We start from the raw sequence: 27,791 nt of genomic DNA, 5'->3' as shown, positions 1-27,791 counted from the left end.
ACACTGCATGGAATCATACTTCCATACCGTTTACGGTGTTGGGGTATGCTTTCAACATGTTTGATACCAAACACACCAGGGTTTGTTATAGACAGTTCAGAGATAGTCATTGCATAATGACGCATGGCCACTCTATGTATCGTAATGGCTGAAGCACTGACAGCCCGGGATAATGGACTCCAAGGGTCATAGGGGTGTCCTGCTCATGCAGGGGCACCCTCATACTTAGAACTGAGCACCCTATCTTCAGGATTGAAAGGCCTGCCTTAGGGATACTTATAGGTTTTAAGGGCAGTGACCTCAAATTTAAGTACATTTATATCGGTCGTAAGTGGTGCTAGCACCAGCTTACAGAGGCTGCTATGGCAGGCCTGGAGTCACAATTTGAGTGGTCTCTCAAGGGTGGCAAAATACATGCTTCAGCTCATGGGAGAACCCTGGTGTTCCTATTCCCTGGGTAACTTAGTACCATATACTAGTGACTTACAGGGGTGCACTAGTACAGGGGTGTCCAAACCTGTCCTGGCGGGCCGTATCCATGCCATATTTTTGGGATATCCCCATCTGGGGATTACGGTTCGATCCCCGGTACCGGCGGCAGATTCTGGGGGGAGTATGGTTGCAAAGCTGAAACTTAAAGGAATTGACGGAAGGGCACCACCAGGAGTGGAGCCTGCGGCTTAATTTGACTCAACACGGGAAACCTCACCCGGCCCGGACACGGAAAGGATTGACCAGATGGCCGAGGCGATCCGGGCGACCAGATGGCCGAGGGGATAGGGGCGACCAGATGGCCGAGGGGATACGGGCGACCAGATGGCCGAGGGGATCCGGGCGACCAGATGGCCGGGCACGAAAGGGATGCCATCTGGTCGCCCCGTGCCCCGACGAAGGAGGGAGCGGGCGCCCGGGGCATGGCGGGCCGGAGGCCCGGGGCCCCAGCCGGGCCACAGCCATGGAGGCTGCCAGGGGCCGGCGGACCCTTGTCCTGGGCCCTGGGTGGAGCGGCAGCCCGGGGGACCGGGCCCAGGGCCGGAGCGCCTGACCCGGGGCCCCAACCGGGCCCCTGGACCCAGCCGGGGCTCCCAGACCTGGAGGCGCAGGGGAAGCCTCCCCGGGCCCGCCGGACCCCGTCCCGGGCACCCTGCCCCGCGGCAGGACCCAGTACGGAGCCTGGGGTGGGGAGGCCACCCTCCCCGGGGCCCTCAGGGGCCCCGGGTGGGGCTCCTGAACCCAGCCAAGCACGGGGAGGCTCCCCGGGCACCACGGAACCCCGTCCCGGGACTTTGGCAGTGCGGCAGGCCGGGGGACAGGGACCAGGGCCGGAGCACCCGACCCGGGGCCCGGCTGGGCCCCTGGACTCAGGCGGGGCTCCCAAGCCCGGAGGCGCATGGGACGCCTCGCCGGACCCATGGAGCCCGTCCTGGGCATTGAGCCATGCCGTTGGCCTGGAGATGGGTGCCCCGGACGCCCGGGGGAGGTCTGTCCAGGACACATGGAGCCCGTCCTGGGCATTGAGCCATGCCGTTGGCCTGGAGAAGGGAGCCCCCGGACGCCCGGGGGAGGAGTGCCCGGTACCCGTGGAGCCCTTCCCGGGTACTTTGCAATGCCGTTGGCCTCCTGGAGATGGGTGCCCCGAACGCCCGGGGGCGGGCTGCCCGGGACGCATGGAGCCAGTCCTGGGCACTTTTACATGCCGTCGGCCTGGAGGTGGGTGCCCTGGACGCCCGGGGGAGGCCTGCCCGGGACCCGTGGAGCCCTTCCCGGGTACTTTGCCAATGCCGTTGGCCTCATGGAGATGGGTGCCCCGGACGCCCGGGGGAGGACTGCCCGGTACCCGTGGAGCCCTTCCCGGGTACTTTGCAACGCCGTTGGCCTCCTGGAGATGGGTGCCCCGGACGCCCGGGGGCGGGCTGCCCGGGACCCATGGAGCCCGTCCTGGGCACTTTTACATGCCGTCGGCCTGGAGGTGGGTGCCCTGGACGCCCGGGGGAGGCCTGCCCGGGACCCGTGGAGCCCTTCCCGGGTACTTTGCCAATGCCGTTGGCCTCATGGAGATGGGTGCCACGGACGCCCGGGGGAGGCCTGCGCGGGACCCATGGAGCCCGCCCTGGGCATTGAGCCATGCCGTTGGCCTGGAGATGGGAGCCCCGGACGCCCGGGGGAGGACTGCCCGGTACCCGTGGATCCCGTCCTGGGCACTTTGACATGCCGTCGGCCTGGAGGTGGGAGACCCGGACGCCCGGGACCCATGGAGCCCGTCCTGGACACTTTGACATGCCGTCGGCCTGGAGGAGGGTGCCCCGGACACCCGGGGGAGGCCTGTCCGGGACCCGTGGAGCCCTTCCTGGGTACTTTGCCAATGCCGTTGGCCTCATGGAGATGGGTGCCCCGGAGGCCCGGGGGAGGACTGCCCGGTACCCGTGGAGCCCTTCCCGGGTACTTTGCAACGCCGTTGGCCTCCTGGAGATGGGTGCCCCGGACGCCCGGGGGAGGTCTGTCCGGGGCCCATGGAGCCCGTCCTGGGCAGTGTGACATGCCGTCGTCCTGGAGGTGGGAGCCCCGGACGCCCCGGACACCCGGGGGAGGGCTGCCCGGGACCCATGGAGCCCTTCCCGGGTACTCTGCCATCCTGTTGGCCTCCTGGAGATGGGTGCCCCGGACGCCCGGGGGAGGTCTGTCCGGGGCCCATGGAGCCCGTCCTGGGCAGTTTGACATGCCGTCGGCCTGGAGGTGGGAGCCCCGGACGCCCGGGGGAGGGCTGCCCGGGACCCGTGGAGCTCTTCCCGGGTACTTTGCCATCCCGTTGGCCTCATGGAGATGGGTGCCCCGGACGCCCGGGGGAGGTCTGTCTGGGACCCATGGAGCCCATAATGGGCAGTTTGACACGCCGTCGGCCTGGAGGTGGGAGCCCTGGACGCCCGGGGGAGGGCTGCCCGGGACCCATGGAGCCCTTCCCGGGTACTTTGCCATCCCGTTGGCCTCCTGAAGATGGGTACCCCGGATGCCCGGGGGAGGTCCGTCCGGGACACGTGGAGCCTGTCCTGGGCATTGAGCCATGCCGTTGGCCCGGAGAATGGAGCCCCGGATGCCCGGGGGAGGGTTGCCCAGGCATATCTCATCTGGTCCCCCGGGCAGAGAACTGCCAGCCTGCGAGAAGTGTCCAGGCGTACCCTGTCCCTAATAATCCGGAGGAAAATTACCCCCCTTTCTTGTAATCTGTGCACTCGAGGGGACAGAGGGGACCCAAGGCGCAAAAGTACCCGACCTCCTGGAGACCTTGCTGGGATCGGGGAGGCAAATGGCACCTCATCGGGACTTCCAGGGAAGCCCGGCCATCTGGTCGCCCCATTGGAAAGCATTGCGTGCGACCAGATGGCCGAGCGGAAACGTGCGACCAGATGGCCAGGATCGAAAGGACTCCCAGCTCCCCATCCATCCCAAGCCTTCGCGGTAGGGTTCCTGACTGCCTGCCCACGCAAGGCAGGGCTCTTGGACCCCGGCTGGGCCTCAGGCGCAGGTTGGGCCACCGGAGCTCTAGGGCCCGGACGACCTGGGGGAGGAATGCCCGGGACCCGTGGAGCCCGTCCTGGATACTTTGAAATGCCGTCGGCCTGGAGGTGGGTGCCCCGGACGCCCGGGGGAAGCTGCCCGGGACCCATGGAGCCCGTCCTGGGCATTGAGCCATGCCGTTGGCCTGGAGATGTGAGCCCCGGACGCCTAGGGAGGTGTTGCCCAGGCATATCTTATCAGGTCCCCCGGGCAGAGAACCACGAGCCTGCGAGGAGTGTCGGGGAATACCCTGTCCCTAGTAATCGGAGGAAGGCTACCCCTGTTTTTTGGAATCTGTGCGCACAGAGTGACGGAGGGGACCCAGGCCGCAGAGGCGCCCGACCTCCTGGAGCCCTCGCTGGGATCGGGGAGGCAAATGGCACCTCATCGGGACTTCCAGGGAACCCCGGCCATCTTGTCGCCCCATTGGAAAGCATTGCTTGCGACCGGATGGCCGAGCGGAAATGTGCGACCAGATGGCCGGGATCGAAAGGACTCCCAGCTCCCCACCACCCACCTTCGCGGTAGGGTTCCCGCGTGCCTGCCCACGCAAGGCAGGGCTCAGGGACACTGGCTGGGCCTCAGGCGCGGAGTGGACCACCAGAGCTCTCGGGCCCGGACGCCTGGGGGAGGACTGCCCGGGACCCGTGGACCCCGTCCTGGGCACTCTGATCTGCCGCCGGCGCCGGGGATCGAACCGTGATCACCAGATGGGGATATCCCAAAAATCTGGCATGGATACGGCCCACCAGGACAGGTTTGGACACCCCTGCAGCTAATCTGGAGTGTACCTAAGTACTCACCATGCCCAATTTCAGGAAGGAGCACAGAGACTTGGGGTCCTGGTGAGCAGAATCCCAGTCAGAATAGTCAGAAAAACATAGCAACACCAGGCAAAAAGTGGGGGTGACCACGCAGAAGGATGATCGTACCTTCCAACAAGCGCCCTTTCAGAATTTTCGACTTTTAAAAAGTAATGACAACTGCTGTAAAGAGACCTATATGGCCCATGTTCATGTCCCAGGCTATAAGCCAACCAAATCCCTAGAGAAACTTGGGCTTGGTTTCCAACTGCAAATTTGTGACATGTATATGTCCCACCGCTTTCATTGATCACCAGCTGATAACAGTACTCTCAATAATGACTTCCTCTCGAACCTAGGGGTACCTATCGGAACGGTGTTTAGGTCGATGTCAACTAGGAGGCATTTTTCATTGAGGGGTTTTGAGTGACATCATATGTATGTCAAGTCGTCTTAAATTTCACCTTAAGGTGACATCCCCGATGAGAATAGCTATGAGCCATGACTTTCTTGTTGCATATAGCTTGTAAATGGTTTATCAACTACCTGCAACGCCAAGTTGTCATACCTGTTGTTGTCAGTTACCCAACTGCAATTGCGTTTTGTATGGGTCCCAGACTCAGCTATGGAGATCCTGGAGTCAGAGCATCAGACAGGATTCACTCATATGGAGGGCAGGTCCTGTGTTAATGAAATATATACAGTCACTTCACCAAGCCAACGTCAGATAAGAGAGGACATATTTTGGCCAGTGGCTACCACTTAGTGACATGCTGGTACCACTGCACCATCCGATTCTGGGATCCCAGGTGGTGCTGGGGTGATAGGCGGCTGACCTGGAGCAAGGTACACCAGTGGGCATGATGCACATGCAGCGGGTAACAAGATGTGCATAGTTGTGCCAAGGTGGTGAAGAGAAGACGCAGTCAGTGCCTGCTCCACATAGGCCATAAGGTTGTAGTTTCTATTGGAGACCAGATTGGGAGGACTCTTTTAGTATGATCAAATGAGGCCTGCTCAGGGATGGACGTGTTTGAACAGAGTCTTTCTACTATTTTTTATAATGGGGAATATATTCCTTTTAGCCCTTGGCTAGGAGATGTCACATTGAGCACCAGCATTGCAGCTCCTTGCCTTTGCAAACAATGTATCTCCTCCAAGGTTGCTTTCAAATTAGAAGCAAAAAGATTCCTCATGAATATGTTCTTACCTTATTAGGATGCGCGATTGTCTGCTCTAATGTATTGGACATATGTTTTGTAATTGTGCAACGTTCCGTCCATCACTTGTGTGTTTTGCTGTTCACCCTATGTGGGAAGGGTATGCCCAGACGTGGGTCCTGTGCTCACTAAGCCACTGGAGTCAAGCTATCCTGGCTGAAGACGGCTGATAGCCAGAAACCAGTCCTAGGATGCTTGATTTCGGTCTGGGAAAGACATAGCTTGGTAGTTCGGGCTGGACTGTTCCCATGAAGCACAGGGTCAAGACTGATTTGCATATGGCCATGTCTGAACTGCAAGGCAGAGGGTAGAAGGGTGCAAGGCAGAGGGGAGAAGGGTGCAAGGTAGTGAATAGGGTGCAAGGTAGAGGGGAGAAGGGTGCAAGGCAGAGAGGAGACGGGTGCAAGGTAGAGAAGGGTGCAAGGCAGAGGGGAGAAGGGTGCAAGGCGGAGGAGAGAAGGGTGCAAGGCAGAGGGGAGAAGGGTGCAAGGCAGAGGGGAGAAGGGTGCAAGGTGGAGGGGAGAAGGGTGCAAGGTGGAGGGGAGAAGGGTACAAGGCAGAGGGGAGAAGGGTACAAGGCAGAGGGGAGAAGGGTGCAAGGCAGAGGGGAGAAGGGTGCAAGGCAGAGGGGAGAAGGGTACAAGGCAGAGGGGAGAAGGGTGCAAGGCAGAGGGGAGAAGGGTGCAAGGCAGAGGGGAGAAGGGTACAAGGCAGAGGGGAGAAGGGTGCAAGGCAGAGGGGAGAAGGGTGCAAGGCGGAGAGGAGAAGGGTGCAAGGTAGAGAAGGGTGCAAGGCAGAGAGGAGAAGGGTGAAAGGTAGAGAAGGGTGCAAGGCAGAGGGTGAGAAGTGTGCAAGGGAGAGGGGAGAAGGGTGCAATGGGAAGGGGAGAAGGGTGCAAGGGAGAGGGGAGATGGGTGCAAGGCAGAGGGAAGAAGGGTGCAAGGCAGAGGGGAGAATGGTGCAAGGTAGAGGGGAGAAGGGTGCAAGGCAGAGGGGAAAAGGGTGCAAGGCGGAAGGGAGAATGGTGCAAGGTGGAGGGGAGAAGGGTGAAAGGCAGAGGGGAGAAGGGTGCAAGGCAGAGGGGAGAATGGTGCAAGGCAGAGGGGAGAAGGGTGCAAGGCAGAAGAGAGAAGGGTGCAAGGCAGAGGGGAGAAGGGTGCAAGGCAGAGGGGAGAAGGGTGCAAGGCAGAGGGGAGAAGGGTGCAAGGCAGAGGGGAGAAGGGTGCAAGGCAGAGGGGAGAAGGGTGCAAGGCAGAGGGGAGAAGGGTGCAAGGCAGAGGGTGAGAAATGTGCAAGGCAGAGGGGAGAATGGTGCAAGGTAAAAAAGGGTGCAAGGCGGAGGTGGAGTTGGGTACAAGGGGGAGGGGGAGAAGGGTGCAAGGCAGAGGGGAGAAGGGTGCAAGGCAGAGGGGAGAAGGGTGCAAGGCAGAGGGGAGAAGGGTGCAAGGCAGAGGGGAGAAGGGTGCAAGGCAGAGGGGAGAAGGGTGCAAGGCAGAGGGTGAGAAATGTGCAAGGCAGAGGGGAGAATGGTGCAAGGTAAAAAAGGGTGCAAGGCGGAGGTGGAGTTGGGTACAAGGGGGAGGGGGAGAAGGGTGCAAGGCAGAGGGTAAAAAGGTACAAGGGGGATGGTGATGAAGTTAAAAATGTGCCCCCCCCGGAAACATTTCTGTGGAGGCCCATGGAACACACACTACTTTGTGAGAGAGAGTGGGAGGGAGTGGGGAGAGAGAGAGTGGAGAGAGAGAGTGGAGAGAGAAAGAGTGGAGAGAGAGTGGAGAGAGACAGTGGAGAGAGAGAGAGTAGAGAGAGAGGGTGGAGAGAGTGGAGGGAGCCAGTGGAGAGAGAGTGGAGAGAGAGAGTGGAGAGAGAGTAGAGAGAGTGGATGGAGACAGTGGAGAGAGAGTGGAGAGAGAGTGGAGAGAGAGTGGAGAGAGAGTGGAGAGAGAGAGTGTAGAGAGAGACAGTGGAGAGAGAGACAGTGGAGAGAGATTAGAGAGAGTGGAGAGAGAGTGGAGAGAGAGAGTGGAGAGAGAGTGGAGAGAGAGAGTGGAGAGAGAGTGGAGAGAGAGAGTGGAGAGAGAGTGGAGAGAGAGTAGAGACTGACTCAGAGACTGAATACTGACTGACTGGCTGAGAAACTGACTGAGAGAGAGAGAGAGACAGGGCCGGACTGGCCGTAGCGGGCACCGGGCAATCCCCTGGTGCGCCGCACGGGTGGGGGTGGGGGGCGTTTTGGGGCTCCTGGGGGCGTTTTTGTTACAGGTCCGTTTTTACAGCATAGCTGCAAAATCAGCCATGTAACAAAATCGTCCAAAAACCGGCCCGGCAAAGAGCTCGGCGGCACCCACAACCCCCCCGGGGGGAGGGGGGCAGCCGAGCACTTTGCCAGGGCCAGTTTTGGTTCCCAGTCCGGCCCAGGAGAGAGAGACTGGCTGACTGACAGAGTGACTGACTGACTGACAGAGAGAGACTGATTGAGAGTGAGACTGACTGATAGAGAGAGAGACTGACTGTCAGAGAGACTGAGAGAGAAAGGCAGAGACTGACTGCCTGAGAGAGCTAGACTGATTGACTGCAAGAGAGACTGACTGACTGAGAGGGACTGACAGAGAGAGACTGACAGAGAGAGAGACTGACAGAGAGAGAAACTAACTGACTGGGAGAGAGAGCGACTGACTGGGAGAGAGAGACTAAGAGAGAGAGAGACTGAGAGACTGACAGAGAGAGAGACTGACAGAGAGAGAGACTGACAGAGAGAGAGACTGACAGAGAGAGAGACTGATAGAGAGAGAGAGAGAGACTGACTGAGAGAGAGACTGACCAAGACTGACAGAGAGAGAGAGAGAGACTGAGAGACTGACAGAGAAAGAGAGACTGAGAGACAGAGAGAGAGAGACTCACAGAGAGAGACTGACAGACAGAGAGAGAGACTGACAGAGAGAGACTGACAGACAGAGAGAGAGAGAGACTGACAGAGAGGCTGGCTGACTGCGAGAGAGAGAATGACTGACTGAGAGAGACTGACAGAGGGAGAGAGAGACTGTCTGGAAGACTGACTGACTGAGAGAGAGAGAGACTGCGAGAGAGAGGCTGATAGAGAGAAGGACTGACAGAGAGAGAGACTAACTAAGAGAGAGACTGACTAAGAGAGAGAGACTGACTGACTGAGAGAGACTGATTGAGAGAAAGACTGACTGACAGAGAGACTTGACTGACAGTGAGAGACTGACAGAGAGAGAGAGACTGAGAGATTGACAGAGAAAGAGAGACTGACCGACAGAGAGAGAGATTGACTGACAGAGAGAGACTGACAGAGAGAGAGACTCACAAACAGAGACTGACTGACAGAGAGAGAGACTGACAGAGAGAGAGACTGACAGAGAGAGACTGACTGACTGAGAGAGAGAGACTGAATGACAGAGAGAGATAGACTGACTGACTGAGAGAGAGACTGACACAGAGGCTGGCTGACTGTGAGAGAGAGAGAATGACTGACTGAGAGAGACTGACAGAGGGAGAGAGAGACTGTCTGGAAGACTGACTGACTGAGAGCGAGAGAGACTGCGAGAGAGAGGTTGAGAGCGAGAGACTGACAGAGAGTGGGACTGACTGACAGAGAGAGAGACTGAGAGAGAGACTGATAGAGAGAAGGACTGACAGAGAGAGAGAGGCTGAGAGCGAGAGACTGACAGAGAGAGGGACTGACTGACAGAGAGAGACTGACTAACAGATAGACTGACTAAGAGAGAAAACTGACTGACTGAGAGAGACTGATAGAGAGAAGGACTGACAGAGAGAGAGACTGACTAAGAGACAGACTGACTAAGAGAGAGAGACTGACTGACTGAGAGAGACTGATTGAGAGAGAGACTGACTGACAGAGAGACTGACTGACAGAGAGAGAGAGACTGAGAGACCGACAGAGAAAGAGAGACTGACCGTCAGAGAGAGAGATTGACTGACTGAGAGAGACTGCCAGAGAGAGAGACTCACAGAGAGAGACTGACTGACTGAGAGAGAGAGACTGAATGACAGAGAGAGATAGACTGACTGACCGAGAGAGAGACTGACTGACTGAGAGCGAGAGAGAGAGAGAGAGAGAGACTGTGATGGAATTGGGGTCCAAAGTGTGCATGAAGCTATGCAGTGCCTCTTAAGATTGCTGTTGTCTACTAATAAAAATGTATTATCAAAATGTGCTCTTTGTAGTTACATCTGCTTTTGAAATACTGCATTGTCGCTTTGTCTAATGTTTTAAAACGTAAACGAGAAGGAGCAGTGGATGCACTTTTGTCAAAACTGAACGATGAGTGGGCCCGATGTTATATATCATGACAGGAGTCTGCATCAGGAAACCCACCTAAAATTGGGCACATTTCCCCGGCCTACTGATGGCAGGGACCCTGTAACCTATGATAGCCTGCTGGCAGACTAAGCCCAACCTTTACCTCCACCATCCAGTGTTACTTATCGGCTGTATTGGTGACAGTGGCGTAACAATATTTATTTAGGAGTTTTATATAGTGCTAACTGGACCCGAGGGTATCAGAGCGCTTTACAGCAAGTAAATTATGAGCAAGTATGCAGTACTGAGTATAGACAAACATGTGGATCAAGCCGAGAATAGGACGAACAAAGGCGCAGTTGCGTGGGCGGGCAAGGAGGATGCAGTTCAAACAGGGCGCCCCTCCAAAGGTTGCTTTGTTCACACCGGACGCGAGTCCAGAAAGATTTTCTTAATCCAAATCAGTGTCACTGGTCAAAATATAAGGAGTGCAGGCTGGAGTGCATCCTTGGCTTCTATCGGTTCGTTCGAGAGCGGTCGAGGAAGAGGATTTTGAGCAGATTTTTGAATTTGGGAAATGAGGGTATCGTTCTGATGTGGGGGGGGTTGGAGTTCCAGATTTTGGGGGCGTTTCCGGCAAACGATTTTGTCGCGGATTTCTTATTGCGAGATGTCAGTGGGATGAGTAGCAGAGTGTTGGAGCTCCTGAGGTTTCTGGACTGGCCGGCCTTTTTGAATTTGGCAGCCAGGTATTCCGGTTTGTCTGTCTGCAGGGCTTTGTGGGTGAGGCAGGTTGTTCTGAAGCTGGCTCTCAGTTCAATTGGGAGCCATTTGAGTTCTTTGAGTGCAGGGGCGATGTGATCAAATTTCTTAGTACCAGTGTCCATTCTGGCTGCTGCATTTAACGTTGTTTTCAGGGGGCGAGGTGAGATTTAGAAGTCCCCATCAGGGCTGCAATCCCGTAATCAATTCTGGAGAGCACTAGTGCTTAGGTTGCTTGTTGCAGGTCTTTGGGTCGGAGGAAGGGTTTGACTTTGTACAGTAATTTCAGATTGAGGAAGGCACTTTTGCGGATTTTGCAATATGTTTTTTCATCTTTAGTTTCGGGTCTAAGGTGATACCTAGAGATTTTACCGACTCCGCCAGGATGAGGTTGCCATTGAGGGCATCGATAGCTTTGAGCTATTCCGCGATTTGTGGGTTTTCGTCTTTATTGGAGATGAGGAGTATTTCCGTTTTCTCTTGGTTGAGTTTTCGGTGATTATTTGAGAGCCAGTCTTGTACCTCCATGAGTGTGGCGTTGAGTCTCTGGATGTCAGCACTGGAGGAGGTTTCCAGATAGAGTTGTGTGTCATCCGCATATAGGTGGAAAGGGATGTTATATTTCCTGAGTAGGGAGGTAAGGGGTTCGATGTAGATTTTGAAAAGCTGAGGGGAGAGCACTGATCCTTGTGGACTCGAAGTTTTGAATTTTTATTCTTTGTGAGCGGTTGTGGAGAAAGGAAGAGAACCAGTGGAGGACCGTCTCTTCAAGACCAGCCCTTTCTTGTAGAGTCTTGATGAGCAGTTTGTGATCGACTGTATCGAATGCAGCTGATAGGTCTAGGAGGATGAGAAGGCAGCATTGGTCTGAGTCCAGTGATTTGTGAAGATCGTCTATGACATTAAGGATTGCAGTTTCAGTGCTGCCGCCTTTACTGAAGCCAGATTGGTGGGGGTCTAGGAGATTGATGTTGTCCAAGTGTTGGGCTAGCTGAGGGAGTACACATCTTTCCAGGATTTGGACAGAAGGGGTAAGTTTGATACAGGTCTAAAGTTGTTAAGATCATCAGTGTCTAGCCCCGTCTTTTTCAGCAGTGGTGTGCCTTGGCCAACTTTGAGGCAATCCGGAATGACTCCTGAGCTCAGTGAGCTGTTGATGGTCTTGTACCATAGCAGAGCTAGGATGAGCTTCATGTCCTTCGTCACTTGAGGAGGAAGTTGATCCAGGGCGTGGGATGAGGGTTTAGCATTGGAGATTAGGTTGATATTCTCTGCTTCCTGAATGGGAGTGAAGGAGGACCATTGTTTTGGGGGGTTTAAGGAGGCGCCGTTGTTTGATTCAGACACCTGGGTCACGGTGGAGGGGATGAGATTTGGACCAAATGCGAGGTCCATCTTGGCAATTTTGTCGTTGTAAAAGATGGCGAAGTTTTCACAACGTTCATCAGATGTCGCTGGCTTAGAGGTTTGAGTCCTGATGATATTGAAGAGTTCTTTCGGTCGGTTTTTTTGCGGTGTCTAATGCGGAGCAGAAGAAGGATGTATTCTTGTTCTTAATGTGCCTTTTGTAGTTCCCGCATCCCCTGCAGTATGGTGGGTCGCTGGCCTGAGAGCTCTAGAATGGCACGGAGAATGGGGGGCCCCTCCATGTAGTTTGTAGGGGGGCCCCCTCAAGTTTCTTTACGCCACTGAGCAAGAACAACACTTTCTAGGCGGGGTAAACGCAATCAATAATTTGTCAGACTTTCTATGAGTTTTTGTTCTTCCAATATAGAATTTCAGATGTCTCTTGAACTCCAAGGAATGTAAAGATTTTTTTAATGATCACAATTCCTTTTTTAAGTGTTCTCGATGTTGATGTGACCTCCTGCGAGGTATGCGCAGTTCAGCATGCATCACAGCGGGTCTTTTTCGGGACTGTAGATGCAGGTGTGGGCAGCCTATAACGATTAAGGTAAGTAAACAAGTCAGGTATTTTCTAATGAGAGAAACCTCAGCCATAAGGTGCCTCAACTGGGGACTTACAAAGTCATTATTGTAGTGAGAATCGAGCGGCAGAGTTTCGGATACTAGGATAGCGTCATTAACTGTTTCCTTCAAATAATGTGGACGAAAAGGATGTCGACATGATTTGGTGTCCACCTTCTGGTTAAAATCTAGGATTTAAGGTGTGCCAAGCAATTAATTAGACAAAAAAATAGAGCAATAATGCATCACGGGCAATAAGGCGCAAGGCCTACCTTAGGCGTGAGTTTTTTGCATTAGAGGCAAAGATGAGTAAGAGTCCCCCATCTGCCTGGAGTCTATAATTAATATAAACGGAAACAGTTTGGAACATTATATCCCCACACGGTGTCATGGACAAACTCCATGCTAGACAAACGTGTCCCACCTTTCAGAAGATGTGAAAAGCTGAATTGTAATTATAAGAATGAATCTTTGGTTAAAGAAACCACCAATCGGTTGGAATCTACAGTGTATCATTTAAAAAAGGTGATATTTTGTTTGTGGGGTCTAATATGATCATCTGCAAACTTTGCATTATATCAGAAACTTGGTATATATGACACGGGGTGACGGTTCTATCAGCTTTAACATAACCAGTGGCCTGCTGGCAATATTATCTCCTTCTGTAGCCTCATTCATGTTTTTCTCAAAGCTGAATCTGAACATATTTCCTGCCGGATTTTGGCATTGGGAGGCATATTGGAAATCTTTTACCATTTCCACACTAGTTCTTTCTGGTGAACCATATCCTACCTCTGATAAAGCATTTGTTCATCTCTGTTTAAGGTTAAATATTGCCTCATTCAGGTCTGTGAAAAATGTTATGCTGTTTCTCGGTTTATTTGTATAAATTGTCTCTACGTTTTGGGCACAATAGTCTATTTACTATGCACATTTTGGGGACTTTCTTGCTGTTTGCCCAGCAAAATTAAATTCTTAGAAACCACAAAACAAAAGTCAAAAACTTTCTCAATTGCAATGCCAATATCTCTAACTTTCAACACTGCAAGACCGACTGCATTGCAAAAGCTTGTTTAAATTTGAAGTGGTGAACAAGCAACCAGTTCATCATTATCTAGATATCACATTGGATTCAGCTACACCAAAATGTATTTTAAGTCACACATTTGAAAGAATTTCTATAACAATAATAAGGTGAGTGATTATTTTAAGAAGCCCCCCATGTGAAAAAAACAGAACCAGAAAAGGAGCAATGTGACCAGCCAAGCGAGCATCAGCAGTCAACGGTTTCTCTGCGGAGATAGAGAGTCTTTTTACACATCAATCAATCAATCAATCAATCAATACATTTGTAGAGCGCGCTACTTACCCGTGAGGGTATCAAGGCGCTGAAGGGAGGAATAACAAGCCATAAAGGATGAATACACAATGTGCTGCGGGCACATGACTATGGTCTGCCCTTGTTTTTGTCAACGGCATTTCAACCCTTCGGTGGGTATCAGGGACTCACCAGGACTGAAGAATCGACCAGACGGACGATGCAACTCTGAGCATGGGCTATTGGTAAGTTGTAGCCCGGGTCCGAAATGTGCTAGCCAATACAGACCAAAACTAGAGCGATCCTGCGTAAAAGAAAGTCCTCGAAGGGCCCTATTATACAGTCAGAAGTATCCGTATTCAATGGAGTAGAGCCGTGGTCACAGGAGTCTTGGAATGACAGCGATGACGCTTTCAATGTGGCCCCATCCAATGATAAACTCTGGAACGACTGTGTCTTGCAGTCTGTCGGTCAGAGATCCGCTCTGAGACAATGAAGACCAGGTGGCCTTCTTCAGTTCATTCGGGCAGCCCCTGGACCTCTCCGGCATCGGCCTACCTTCAGGAATTTAAGGGTGATAAAAAAGGTGATTTACCAAAGTGACTACCTTCGCGGGTTGGGCCCCCCAATAACTATGACGGAACTGGAGATTGCAACTGGGTCTGGGCCCTTGGCCACAGCTCCAAGAACGGTCCGGTCAGTAGGGTAGCGAGGAATCCTGCTCAAAAGCCTACCCTTCACCCTGGAAGTTATCCTCAGTGGTACAAATTCCAGGAAACGTTCCTGCACCAAACACCCTTTTCCAACTAGATCAGGTTTCCAAAGTCAAGCAAAAGGGGTGCTACGCTCGTCAAAGGCATGGTCCCTTCCGGTGCCGCCTCGGTCTGGCTCTGACGACTCAGCAGTACTGTTGGTTGAGAGTCACTTCCGGTAGACCGTCCCCCATGAAGACTCAAAGGGCCCTGTGTCTTGAGCACATCTCTGCTCCTTTAGACAGTGCGAATGAAGCTGAGTTCATTCTCCAGACCCGGGCTTGAGTTAGTGGACCAGGTCCAAGTCTGAAGCAGCGACGTCTGAGGGGGATTTCCATTCTGATGAGTTCTGTCCATCCAGACGGGAAACAACCTTTATGACGCAACTTTTACAAAGCACTACCATTACAACAAAACTATTACAATGCAACATCGCTAATTGCGAAGGACCATCCCGTTGGTGTGGGGGTGGAAGAAATCAATTCCAGCCTAGATCAGCGCATCACGGAGGCCCTGGACCTGGTGGCTCCACTTGGTGCGGCCAAAATGGGGGGCAGAGTTATGAGATCAGCTCCCTGGTTCAATGAGGACATGCGGGTGGCCAAAGCAGCTTGCAAACGGGCAGAGAGGCAATGGAGGATTGCCTATTCAACTCCCGCCAAAGCAGAATACATAGATTGCAGGCGTAACTATCATAAGCTACTCAGAAAGGGATAAATCAATGTACTTCTGCACTAAGATCGCTGAAGCTGAACAGTCCACCAAGGAACTCTTCTCTATTTACAAATCCATTGCAATAGGGAAGCCCGCTGTGATGCCCACGAAACTCTGCACTACTGAGGGCTGCGACCGTATTGCAGATTTCTTTGCCAACAAAGTTATCAATATCTATAACTCCTTTCCTCATCAGGCAAACACCAACAGCCCCCCACACTGGAAGGTCACCAAACCCATAGGAGAACGACAGCTTACCACCTTCGCCACTCCCACGACTGAAGAACTGATCCGCATTGGCGGGTCAATAAAATCAGGTTCCCCAAGAGACCCGACGACTCCTAGTCGACTCAGGGGTAGCCTGCAAATACTTGAACCCCATGTCCGCCTCTTACTTGACACCTCCTTTAAATCTCAGAGTGTCCCTAAAGCCTGGAAGCAAGCAATTGTTTTACCCCTACAGAAAAAAGCCAATGTTAATTTTGATAAACTTGATAACCTCCGCCCTATCTCCCTCCTGCCTTACATGGCTAAAGTGGCGGAAAAAATAGCCAATACCCAACTTATGCAGCACGTGGAGGAGGCCTCGCTGCTCCACGACTCGCAATTTGGCTTCCGCCCCCGTCATTCGACGGAATCGGCACTTCTTGTGGCGGTTGAGGCACTGCGACGGGGCGTGGATGAGGGCCACACTATGGCTCTGATCTTGCTTGACTTAAGCGCAGCATTCGACACTGTAGCACATTCCACCTTGCTACAGTGTCTGAGTGGAGGAGGGGTTGCAGGCGCTGCGCTGGGCTGGATCGGGTCCTTCCTGTCTGACAGGTGTTTCCAGGTCAGGCTGGGCGAGTGCTATTCGAGGGAGATCAAGTTGGGCCAGGGCGTGCCTCAGGGTTCGTCCCTGAGCCCAACCCTATTTAATATCTATGTCTCCCCCCTAGCGGCCATCGTGGAGGGTCACGGCCTCCGCCTGGTGTCGTATGCCGACGACACGCAGCTGGTCGTCTCCCTATCGCGTGCACCCGGTCTTGCAGCGGACATCTTCAGGAATTGCATGCAAGATCTTGCAACGTGGATGTCCGCTAACTGTTTAAAACTGAACGGTAGCAAGACCGAGGTGCTCGTGGTGGGGGGAGGGCCCTCTGCCTGGTCGTCGGCATGGTGGCCGCCATGCCTGGGTGAGGTCCCTGCTCCTTGTCAGGAGGCCAAGAACCTCGGCGTGTGGCTGGACAGAGACCTGGCTTTTGGTCCCCAGGTCAGCCGGGTGACGGGGATGTGCTTCGGGGTCCTAAGAGCTTTAAGGAAAGTCTTAGATCTGCTTCCCATTTCTGCTCGAAGGACGCTGGTGCACGCCCTGGTCACCTCGCGCCTTGACTATGGGAATCTGCTCTATCTGGGGGCCACGAAAAAGGTCATGGGCCGCCTTCAAGTCCTTCAAAACGCTGCGGCACGGCTTGTACTCAGGCTCCCCAGGAGATCACCATCAATTCCTGCCCTTCAAGCCCTCCACTGGCTTCCTATGGAGAAGAGGGTTGAGTTTAAAGCCCTCTCCACATGTCATCGGATCTTGAATGGTAAAGCCCCTGTACCGCTTCAGAATCTGGTGACCCATTACGAGCCCACCCGTAAGTTACGGTCTTCTCAGACCGGACTGTTGACGGTTCCCAGGGTAAGGAAGGCTCGTATGGGAGGGAGATCTTTTAGATTTCTCGCTCCCAGATGCTGGAATATTTTGCCTCCAGAACTACGTCTTGAACCATCTGAAACCCTGTTCAGGAAAAAGCTCAAAACTCCCCTTTTCAGCAGGTAACCTTTAATGGGAGGGAGGGCGGTCATTTCTCACTTACTACAGCGCGGGGACACGCCAGTGGCGTCACCAGGCGCTTTACAAATGCCCAAAATAGAAATAGAAACATCCATTACAACGCATGCCATTACAACACAACCATTACACCGCATGACACTACAACGCACACCACTACAACGCGTGTCTCTACAACGCAGTCATTACAACGCATACCATTACAACGCATAACATTACCATCCAACACTTACCCTACTGTTGCACCCCCTGGAGTTAGAATAGTAATTTTAACCCCTACACTATCCAACACTTACCAAACATGCAATGTAATGTTATTGGTTGTAAAGGTATTTTGCGTTGTAATGGAATGTGTTGTAAATGTAGTTTTAAAAATGTTGTTGTAATGGAATGCATTGTAATGGAATGCGTTGTAATGGATGTTGCTTTGTAAAAAATGCGTTGTAAAGGTATGCGTTGTAAAAGTGTGCGTTGTAACTTCATCCATCCATCCAGACACCCCGCAACGGAGCTTTGCAGGTCAAGATGTCCAGCACTGGCATAACATGACTTCCAGACAAGAAGGCTAAAGCCTGCCTCCAACACTCTGCTAGATTTTAACCTCTAAATACAGGCAAATTCACCTGACTGAGCCCATAAAGACTTACCTTTACCAGTATGAAAGATTTACTACAATATAACATTATAGCAATGCAGAAAATAATAAAAATGGTTTAGCGAATTTACACTATTACTAAAAACTAATGAATTGGGAAAATGCAATTCAGAAACACTAGGCTCGGGTCCACTGTTGGAAGAAGTTGAAAAGTTTGTGCTGCTTTTGTGTTAAACATCAGGTCAAGGTATACATTGCTTTGGCGGCCTCTAGTCATTCAACTTCACTAGTTTACTTACCATGATATTGTTTGGCTTCAAATCCTGATGGACAATACATTGGGAATGAAGGTACCTCAGGCCGTTGCACATTCCAAAGATGATGCGGTCCTTCTCTGCAGTTGACAGCTTTGAATGAATAGTTTATTGTATGATTAATTAAAACCTTACAACATATATGCAGTAATTCTTAATTATAAAATCCAATTATAAAAACATTTGGGCATATTGGGCCCGATTTACAGAACTAACTTAAGACAAAATCTTAAACTTACTACTATTTTGGTATTCACTTAAGGCACTTACTACCATTTCGGTATTCACAGAAGTTAGGAGTCCTAACTTTAGGACTCCTAAATGCCTTCTGTGAATACCGAAAGTCTTAAAGTTAGGATTTTTCTCAGTTTCGGAGTAGTAAAGTTAGGAGTCCGAACTTTACTACTTCTAAACTGAGAAAAATCCTAACTCTAGTCTCTTGGGCCTTTTTCTTTTTACTTGAGGCTACTGTTTTAACAAAAAAACTTTGAATTTTGGAAAACAATTTCTCATGAGCAGCCATCATGTAATCTGTGAAGTCAGTCATCCCGTGATGGGACTTAATCTTAGAGACTTCATCCACCACTATTTCCTTTAAGGTCTCTATTTTTGCAATGTCCTCTAGGAGCATACTCCACTTCAAGTGGCGGAGATTATTTGAGCTTACGAGGTCTTGTGTAACCATCTGATCCCCTCTTGGGTGGTCGGGTAATTCATGGTAGGGATGGAGTGTCAGGCACAAAGGATTGTGATCACTTTCTATTTTGTCCTTCACTTCCATATCTACCAATTTATCCCATGCTCTTACATCCAGTAGTATGTAGTCTATTCTACTGGCCGATCGACCATTATCAAAAGTATTTTTCCCCATAGAGTCTGACGGAACCCGCCCATTTACTGCTCTAAGCCCTCTAGAAAGACAAAAGCTTTTCAATTGGATTGCTACTGTGCTCCATTTTTTAATTGCTGGGATATCTAATTGAGGAATTCTCCACTTGGTATCCTCATCATCTGCCAGGATTCTATCCTCCTCGCCCATGGGTTCGAAGGTGGTATTGAAATCCCCGCCTATTATTATATGGGGTAACACTGGTAGCATTTCAATATGATGCTCAAGGGTCGTGAGTCACAACCCACACCTCAAGAGATTTTACAAAGGCACCAAATGATTGCAGCGCCAAGTGAGTTACCATGGCAGATGCGTGTTATGCCATGTACAAAAAAGCTGCCCGTATTACGACTATGTGCTTATATTTAGCTCACACTCGTGACACACTCGCCCCCTTCCTTCACTAGATGCAGCAACACCCCCAATTAAGCTAAAGGGGAACTTTACCTGTGCTGAGAAACTAAGATGACAGGACAGCGACAAACAAGCATGGAGAACATTGCATTAACTGGCAATGAAGGATGGACTCTGTGTAGCTGCCACTTGCCTATAATGTGCGCTTCCCCTCACTCTCACCTAGTAACGTCTAAGGGGCATATTATCAAGGGTGGCGATAGTGAATTATCGCCGCTTCAGCGGCCATTTTCGGCTGCTAAGTGGCGATAATTCTATCGGCCTATTAGCAAGCTGTCGCTAACAGCAGTTAGCGACAGCTTGTAGGCGATAGCGAGCGGTTTGGGGCCCGCTTTGCATGTCAGCGATATTTATCGCCAATGACATGCAAAGTGGGCATTCTCAACCTGTTAGCGACTGACAGCAGTCGCTAACATCGCTATCGCCTATTACCAACACAGGCGTTGCGTTGGAAATATTCACGCTAAGCGCGAATATCTCCAAAAACTAACGCCTGCTCAGACCAGTTCTTAGCCATGTTATCCAATGGGAGGTGGATAACATAGCTAAGAGCATTTTGTCGCTAATGCGTGAATATCGCTGTATTCTCAGCGATATTCATGCATTTCGCCGCTATCGCCGGAAAATTTATCGCTTTGGAGATAAACGTGGTTAATAGCACGCTATCTCTGCGATAAATTCCGGCGATGCTCAGCGATAAAAAAATCATCGCTAAGCATATTTAGCGATAAATGTCGCTACTTGTTGGTAATATGCCCCTTATTGTGTTGACACAAATGCCACCAGAAATTACAATGCTTTACCACACGGTATCTCAAGCTCAAAAGTGAGCATTTTTCTGCGCTAGAAATGTGTTTTCAGTAACTTTACAACAGGTGCCTCACCTTCAACCAGGAAAAATCTGAAATGTATTTTATTTTATTTGTTTTGCCAAAAAGAAGTTATATATATTTTTCCATCGCACTCACGTTGGTAGATCAAATATTCAAGCGTTTCTGCTCCTAAACCACACCAATGCTTGTATTATGCATCACCTTTCCTGCAGGAAATATCAGGTCTTCCAGAATGCACCCATCAATGAATTCCAGTGGAATCAGCCATCCATCCGAACCTCGCTCTGGAGGGCCCAGCAGCTTCACCACGTTTTTGTGATTTAAGGCTCTGGAAAAAACGAGACGTGCAAGTAAATTTATGGTTCAGGTCTGTTGCAAAGTCATCCTGTGCCCTGGGCACCCCCAACTGTTTGCTGACTGGAACTGGTGTTAACTGACTCTGACTGAACCTGGGCTCTGTTTAACCAGGCCCAGGGCCAGTGCCAAGCTAAAAGGAACACATTAGAATGCAGTTAAGACACCCAACATACACTAGGGTACACTATGGTATGGTGGGGTGCCCCTGTAATTGGCATGACCTACCCCATAAGCCCCTAGTATGTAATAGAGCAGGGGATTGAAACTACCTAGAAGTCTCCAGTATGCTGGGAATTGGCAGTTCAGAGGCCAGCAGATTCTCAGCACCAGCATGTGTGCAGTGCTGAAGCCTGAGGTCCGTCTAAAAGCAGAACTTGTGGCCAGGACAGCTTTTAAACCTTAAATTGTGCCCAAACTCGACTTTGGTGGTAGGGGCCCTTAAAAATGAAAAATCTACCATATGTTGTCATATTTGGGACCCCCAGGGTCACCGCTAGGTATCCCAGGGGTGGGGGGTCAGTTATCTATAAGTTACATCCTTATAAAATGAGTTTTTAGAAACCTGGGTAAAGTGAAATTTTACATTTCACTCCCCACATTGTATTAAAGAGGTGCTCAAATTCGACTTTGATGCTGGAAGAATTGGGTAAGGGTGATCTGCAATATTTCTGCAGATTCAGAACACCTGGAGTCTCCCCTAGTTGCACAAGGGGTGGGGGTCCGGTAGAAATTTGGGAAATACTTATAAAATATGGTTTTATAAGCCCTGGTGCTTCAAAAGTGGCGCCAGTCATTTTCCCCATTGCAAACCACATGGCCCATAGGTTAACATGGTAGGAAGTGATTGATTAATAAATATTGATAGGCGAGGACTAGCCGGACCATTCAAAGACTTCCCAGAATGGTCGTAGTAAATCCAACGATATTATATTGTTGAATTTCTCCTAAAGTGTACATACAATAAGTTATGAGACTTTCTTGTTTGTAAGTCCAAATTCAGCCTTTCAGTGGTCTGCCCTGATTGGTCAGAGTTAAGTGGATTAGCCAGGCTGCTGGGAGGGCAGTGTGCTGGTCTAAAGGAATGCCAGGCCAGGAGGTGGCGTCGTAAACTATGCTCTTCAAAGGCAGAGGGGAGGCCTGGGTTTCAGTCCACTCTGACAGTCTTGACCCAGAGTCAGGGCTAGGCTTAAGGAAGGTATGTGCAGATGTTACTGGGATGGTCCATGGAAATGAGATATCCCAGGGGGGGTGTTTAGCCAGCTCTTACCTCCTTGCTGGAAAATCAGCCATTATGGATTTGGAAGAATGATGCACTCTGAGACAAACTAATGCCACACTCTACAGGATGTGGTCATAACTATGAGGAGTTGTCCTGCTCTCATTGGTCAGCAGTGACCTGATGCTTGACCCAGAGAATTTTGAATAAGTATCTGAGAGGGGCAGAGCCCTCCAGATCTGCTGCTTGAAACTTACTGAAGCAAGAAGTGCCCTGTTGAATTTTTTTTTGCTGTGCAAGGAACTCTAAGACCTGACGTATGAAGACTGCGCCATCTGAAACTGCAGCCCTGTGGATTACCTTGCTGCCAAAGGACTCAAGAGTGGACTCTCTGCAAGCTAGCTACAGGTTAACAGAGCTCACCTGGACAGCCCCCCAAAAAATTCCAAGCCTGGAGTACCAGTGGATATGTAAGGGTTTGGTTCAGGTGGATTGCGGAATTGAAGTTTCACACTTTCAAGGACCCTCTTGGAGATTCCAGAACCTTGGATTGTGTGTTGGATACTTTGGGACCCGCAAGCAGAATGCCAGGAGGGTGTTCTAACTGGACCCCGCTTGCTGAAGAAGGCGGCCCACTACAGTGGTGAGAAAATTCTTCAGAACAATTTATAAAGGTGTGTCCCTGACAGAGAAAACGAAATGCTGGGACAATGTCTTCTTAAAACTGCCCAGCCCATGGAGATGCCTGTGAACAAGGAGTTTTTACTCTGAAACGCGTAAGGCTTTTAAATCCTTCTGAAATAAAGAAATGCTGACTGCCTTCACTAAGTCTGCGCCTGGCAGTGCTCTTCGAACCGGGGAGAGTTTGTTTTGCATATATAGAGAAAGATCTCTTTTTATTCTCTCTTTTTCTATATATATATAAGAAAAAGATATATGTTTTTATAAAAAAAAGACATATTTATCTAAATGTGTCTTTTAATATGTGGGACGACAAAATATAGTATTTTGTCTACTTCTATGATCATGTGATATATGATGTCAATGGTGAGGGCGAGCACTTCAATGCATATAAAAAAAGCAACTAAACTTTACTAACTTGCAGTGTGAACAAGGGCTCGTCTAGCCCGAAACGCGTAGCTGTTTCTGCTTGTGTAATTAAAATCATCGTTGCAACTGATTCTGTGGTCCGTCTCCTTTCTCGCTGGCGTTGCAGGCTTGCTTGCTTGCTGGAGGTGTTGTGGAGTACTCGTCGATATTGCAGCGGAAGTTGGTTTGCTTCGCTAAACGGACCCCCTCGCCAAGAAGACGGCAGCCACCATCAAACCTTCTCTCTTTCGTTTCCGTGGCAGAAAATAAAGCGGCTTCCCCCTGAGTTGCCGAAAACAATCACTGAAGCAGAGGAAAGGAATTTTAAAACTGTTCGGGTCGGAGGACCTACGGTAGGACTATTCCCGGTACCCGGTGAGTGACAAAGAGGCATTTTCTCAGGTGGGAGGTAAGGGACAGAATATATTCAACAGCGGGCACGATTAACATCGGCTTTACAAGTATAAAGGCACAGCAGAATGTCAGCAGAAGCTGTAAAAATGCGCGAAGAAGCAGCGGCGGAGCTGTTTAGTAGAACATCTAATATTTCGAAAAAAAGTAAAACGCCAAATGAAAACTCTAATGAAGAAGGCAAAATCAATCTTAAGACTCTATTAAAAACTCTGGAAAAAAAAAAAATAGAAATTACCAAATGGTGGCAGCACAAATCTCTAAGCAAGTACGCCGAAGTGGGCAGAATTCCCAGCGGGTTACGTATCCTCTTGGCTCCAAGCTTTGATAGACCAAACCCCGCTATGTTAACAGAGTGGGGTGAAAGCAACTTATCAGCCTCAATGAACTTGGTGCACATCTTGATAAAGTATGCGACCATTGATCGGGACACAATCCTAGACGAAATTGAAGCTTTAACATCTGAAATTGATAAAAGAGGAGCAAATGATGAAATAAAAAAGTTATCTGACTCTATGAATGATAGATTACAGAAACATGAGGAAAAAAAAAAACTAAGAAAGGCGCACAAATTTGCGAGCGATGAAGGCTGACTATAACACCGGTCAAATTTTTACTTTTGCCCGCAAATATAATGCGACGAAACGACAAGAATATAGTAGTAAAAAAAGCAAAAGCAACGCACCACTAGAAAATGCATCCACTAGTAGATTTATCGATACCAGAATTGAGGAAAGTGAAGACAATGAAGACTTGACCAGTATTGATTCTATTTCTCTCACAAGTGGGTCCAGTTGTGAATCAGTTCTTTCTAATCAACAAATAACATCCAGATTAAATTTAGCAGAGGAGCTAGATTTTTTAGTAGAAGAGAGACTCTCAACGTTAAGACCGATGGTGACAAGGCAACAAACAAAAAAAGAAGAAACAAAAATCAGCCAAAAAAGAAGAAAAAAAGCACTTGGAGCAACAGGCGATAGAGGATAAAACTATAATAAATGTATCTACAGTAAGTAACTCTTAATAAAGCAGAAGACCAATTGTTGTCTCTTGGGCTCAACTATTGTCCTGTTCAAAGCCTCAACTATGCTATGACTCGAGTTGACGTCTTTTGTTTTATCCGAAAACTAAAATTAAAGAAACATTTTGCCTTAAAAGATGCCAAGGTAACAACACAATCTGATATTGACAAAAGTGAAAAATCAAGTAAAGCAACTTTCCAATCTTCAGATGCTCAAATCATATTAACAGTGCATGATTTGAAAAATTCAACAGAACCATCTGAATCAGATATGGACTTAGCTACACAAGCTAGATTACATAAAACCGATATATATCAGAAAGGAGCTGGCTTGAGTCCCTTCAAAACAAAATCAAATTTCATACCTATGATGCCTAAAGATTCAATCGATGTATTTCATGAGTGCGTGACTAATGGTATCAAGAAGTTCTATCGATCAATAAATAACAAAAAGAGAAAGAGAACTCTTCATATGACAAAAGAATATGGAAAATTGATGAAAAAACGTGCAGAAAATATTGAAATTGTGGTCAACAACTCTGACAAAGGTGGTAACTTGATCATTTGGCCCAAAAAAGATTATATACAGGAGGCCGAGAGACAACTGAGCGACAACACTTGTTATGAAAAGACTAATCAAAAAGAATACGTTAAAGCTAAAGAAAATTTACAAAAGATGTTGGGACAATAGCGCAGGGAAGGCTTAATTTCTCTTGAAGAATACCAATTCATGAATATAGAATTTCCTGTTTTGCCTTCCTTGTACCTGATTCCAAAAGTACATAAGTTGGTAAATCCCACTCCCAGCAGACCCATTATTTCTGCCATCAACAGTATGGGAGAACATGTGGGAGAATACATAGATTAATTCCTTCAGGATCTTGTTAAGACCTTACCTAGCTATGTACGTGATACAAGTGATTTTTTAATTAAAATTCAAAATCTAAAATGAATTCCAACATGCTTTTAATTACGTTAGATGTAGAATCACTCTACACAAGTATCAATCATTCCCAAGGGCTTGAGGCTGTTAAACATTTGCTATCAAGTAGGGACATTGAATACTATGAACATAACAAAATGATTGTCCACTTAATTGATTGGTGCCTAAACCACAATTTCTTTGCATTTGGGAAGGACTTGTTTAGACAACTCAGAGGAGTTGCGATGGGATCCTGTTTCTCCCCCAGCTATGCGTGTTTAAACGTAGCCTGGTGGGATGAACGGGTCCTGTCCGTTACACACAAAAGCTGGGTGGATAATAATATCTGCTGTTATCTCCGATATATAGATGAAATTTTTATCCTATGGAGGGGAGAAGAACAGCAAGCTCTAGACTTTGTGAAAGATATTAATCAAAACTCCCTTAATCTACATTTCACATCCCATGTAAATAAAAACAGAATAGAATTTCTGGATGTAGAAATATATGTGGAAAAGGAAACTATCAAGTCTACTCTACACAGAAAATCCACTGCCGGGAATGCTACACTGCATGCTACCAGCATGCATCCTAAGCACCTTATTTCTAGCATCCCTTACGGTGAGATTTTAAGATTAAAGAGGATCTGCAGTTCATCCCATGATTTTGATCTCTGTCTTCATGACATGGTTGCTCGATTCAAGGCAAGAGGTTACACAGATATAATTTTACAAAATGTGATTAAAAAAGCTGAACTTAGACCTAGGGACAGCTTATTTGAAAAGATGAATATGGCACAGATTGCAACAGATACCTCTGATAAACATCCAAATCCAACACTGCTAAAGAATGTCCACGACTAATAACAACTTTGAGCAGTGAGGAAAGAAAATTGAAAAATATCATTAAGAAAAACTGGCCCATTGTTTTATCTGACACAGTACTGAATGATAAACTTCCGGAAAATCCGACCATTACCTTTAGACGAGCCAGGAACATGGGGTCTGCCTTGGATAAGGCAGCACCAGAAACTAAACAAAAATTATCCCGGTTTCAATCTGTTAATGGTTTTAGAAAATGTACTAGTTGTCGTGCTTGCAAATTTGGTCTCAATGCGACTCACTACTCCACTCCATTCAGCTCATGTGAGGTACCCATTAGAGGCAACTTCAACTGCAAAACAGAATTTGCAGTATATGTTCTCACATGCACCTGTGGCTTAAATTATGTCGGAAGTACAAAGCTACAGGTGAATGTGAGAATATTACAACATTTAAGAGCCATACTCCATAGTGACCCTAATTACCCGGTGGCACGTCACTTTAAAGATTTTCATAACAAAGATATGACTTGTCTAAAATACTATGTGGTAGGTGCTATTTCTAAACTCAAAAGAGGAGGTAACCGTGAGCGTTTACTAAGACAACTTGAGACCAAAATTATTTTAGAGTTCGACAGCAAATGGCCAAATGGATTGAATAATACAGAGGAAATGCATAGCTTTTTATAGTGTTTTTATAATATTTTTATAATATTTTATTATATTGTATGAATATTTTATAATTTTTTAAGCTATGCAAATGAATTAACTCTGAGTTGGTCTGTAAATATCTAGCAATATAATATACTTATAAATTCAAGTATTTGCTGTATTGGCCCTATAGACTACATTTTACAAATATGTGACATCCCAATAAATATATTCCCTAATATTGAGGTAAATAAGATGTAGATAGGACAAAAATAGGGGGACATTACAATACAGTATTGATGTCACTGACCATGTCATGAATGATGTAATATGTGACATCATCAGCAGTGGATTGCGGGTGCGCGATATATAGTTAGTGCAACTAACTATATATGGAATTTCAATGGTTTTGTGTGAATAAAATAAGGTTTTTTAAATGCTAATTCCTAACTATATATGGTCTATAACCTATGGTTTTTTCAGTGAATTTTCAAGGTTTTGTAAATGCTAATTCCTAACTATATATGGTCTATAACCTATGGTTTTTTCAGTGAATTTCAATGGTTTTTTAATAGCAAATATCATAAGCTGTCGAATGTCAAGTACGTGGTAAGTAAAAACATTTTCGTGTTTATGCACACTGATCTGCTTTGAATGCTGCCCCCCACCCCTCATTTCTATTAGGAGTACTCTCTCTTTGCAGATAGTGAAGGGTAGTTAACGCAGCCCTTTGCCCCATTTGTAATCCGTCGTGCCTGCTTCTCTCTCCATTTGATTGATTGTTCTCTTTGGTTCATTCTCTATTTACAAACAAGCACAGAGTCAAAATACTCTGTTTAGTCTTTGCAGATAGCGAAAAACCGTGTAAAAAAACAAAAGGAATCGAGCAAAATCAGTAGGCCACTAATGGGATCTCTTTTTGACCTCGCTAAAATAGAAACATTAGGAACAACCTGTTGAAAATAGCAATGCGTATGTATATAAGCGGCGTTCATTTGTGTTCACAGTACCCCTTGTTGATTGTTTGAATCGAGCATTGAATTGTTCGAAGTTGGTTCTCTTA

The 27,791-nt window shown here is 48.7% G+C and overlaps 1 protein-coding gene across 1 annotated transcript in view; it reads right to left on the bottom strand.

The window, feature by feature from the left end:
- The window catches only part of LOC144770017 (5'-AMP-activated protein kinase catalytic subunit alpha-1-like), a 69,947-nt gene that overhangs the window by 8,095 nt on the left and 34,061 nt on the right, over positions 1-27,791 (bottom strand). Inside the window, exons 2-3 of the mRNA XM_078654209.1 lie at positions 20,443-20,569; positions 18,091-18,198 (exon numbers count right to left, since the gene is read on the bottom strand). Of these exons, the coding sequence (XP_078510335.1) occupies positions 18,091-18,198; positions 20,443-20,569 (235 nt within the window). The remainder of the gene's footprint in view (positions 1-18,090; positions 18,199-20,442; positions 20,570-27,791) is intronic.

Source organism: Lissotriton helveticus, chromosome 7 (assembly GCF_964261635.1).
Source record: "Lissotriton helveticus chromosome 7, aLisHel1.1, whole genome shotgun sequence".
Classification (NCBI taxonomy): domain Eukaryota; kingdom Metazoa; phylum Chordata; class Amphibia; order Caudata; family Salamandridae; genus Lissotriton; species Lissotriton helveticus.
This window is presented reverse-complemented; position numbering and strand designations above follow the sequence as displayed.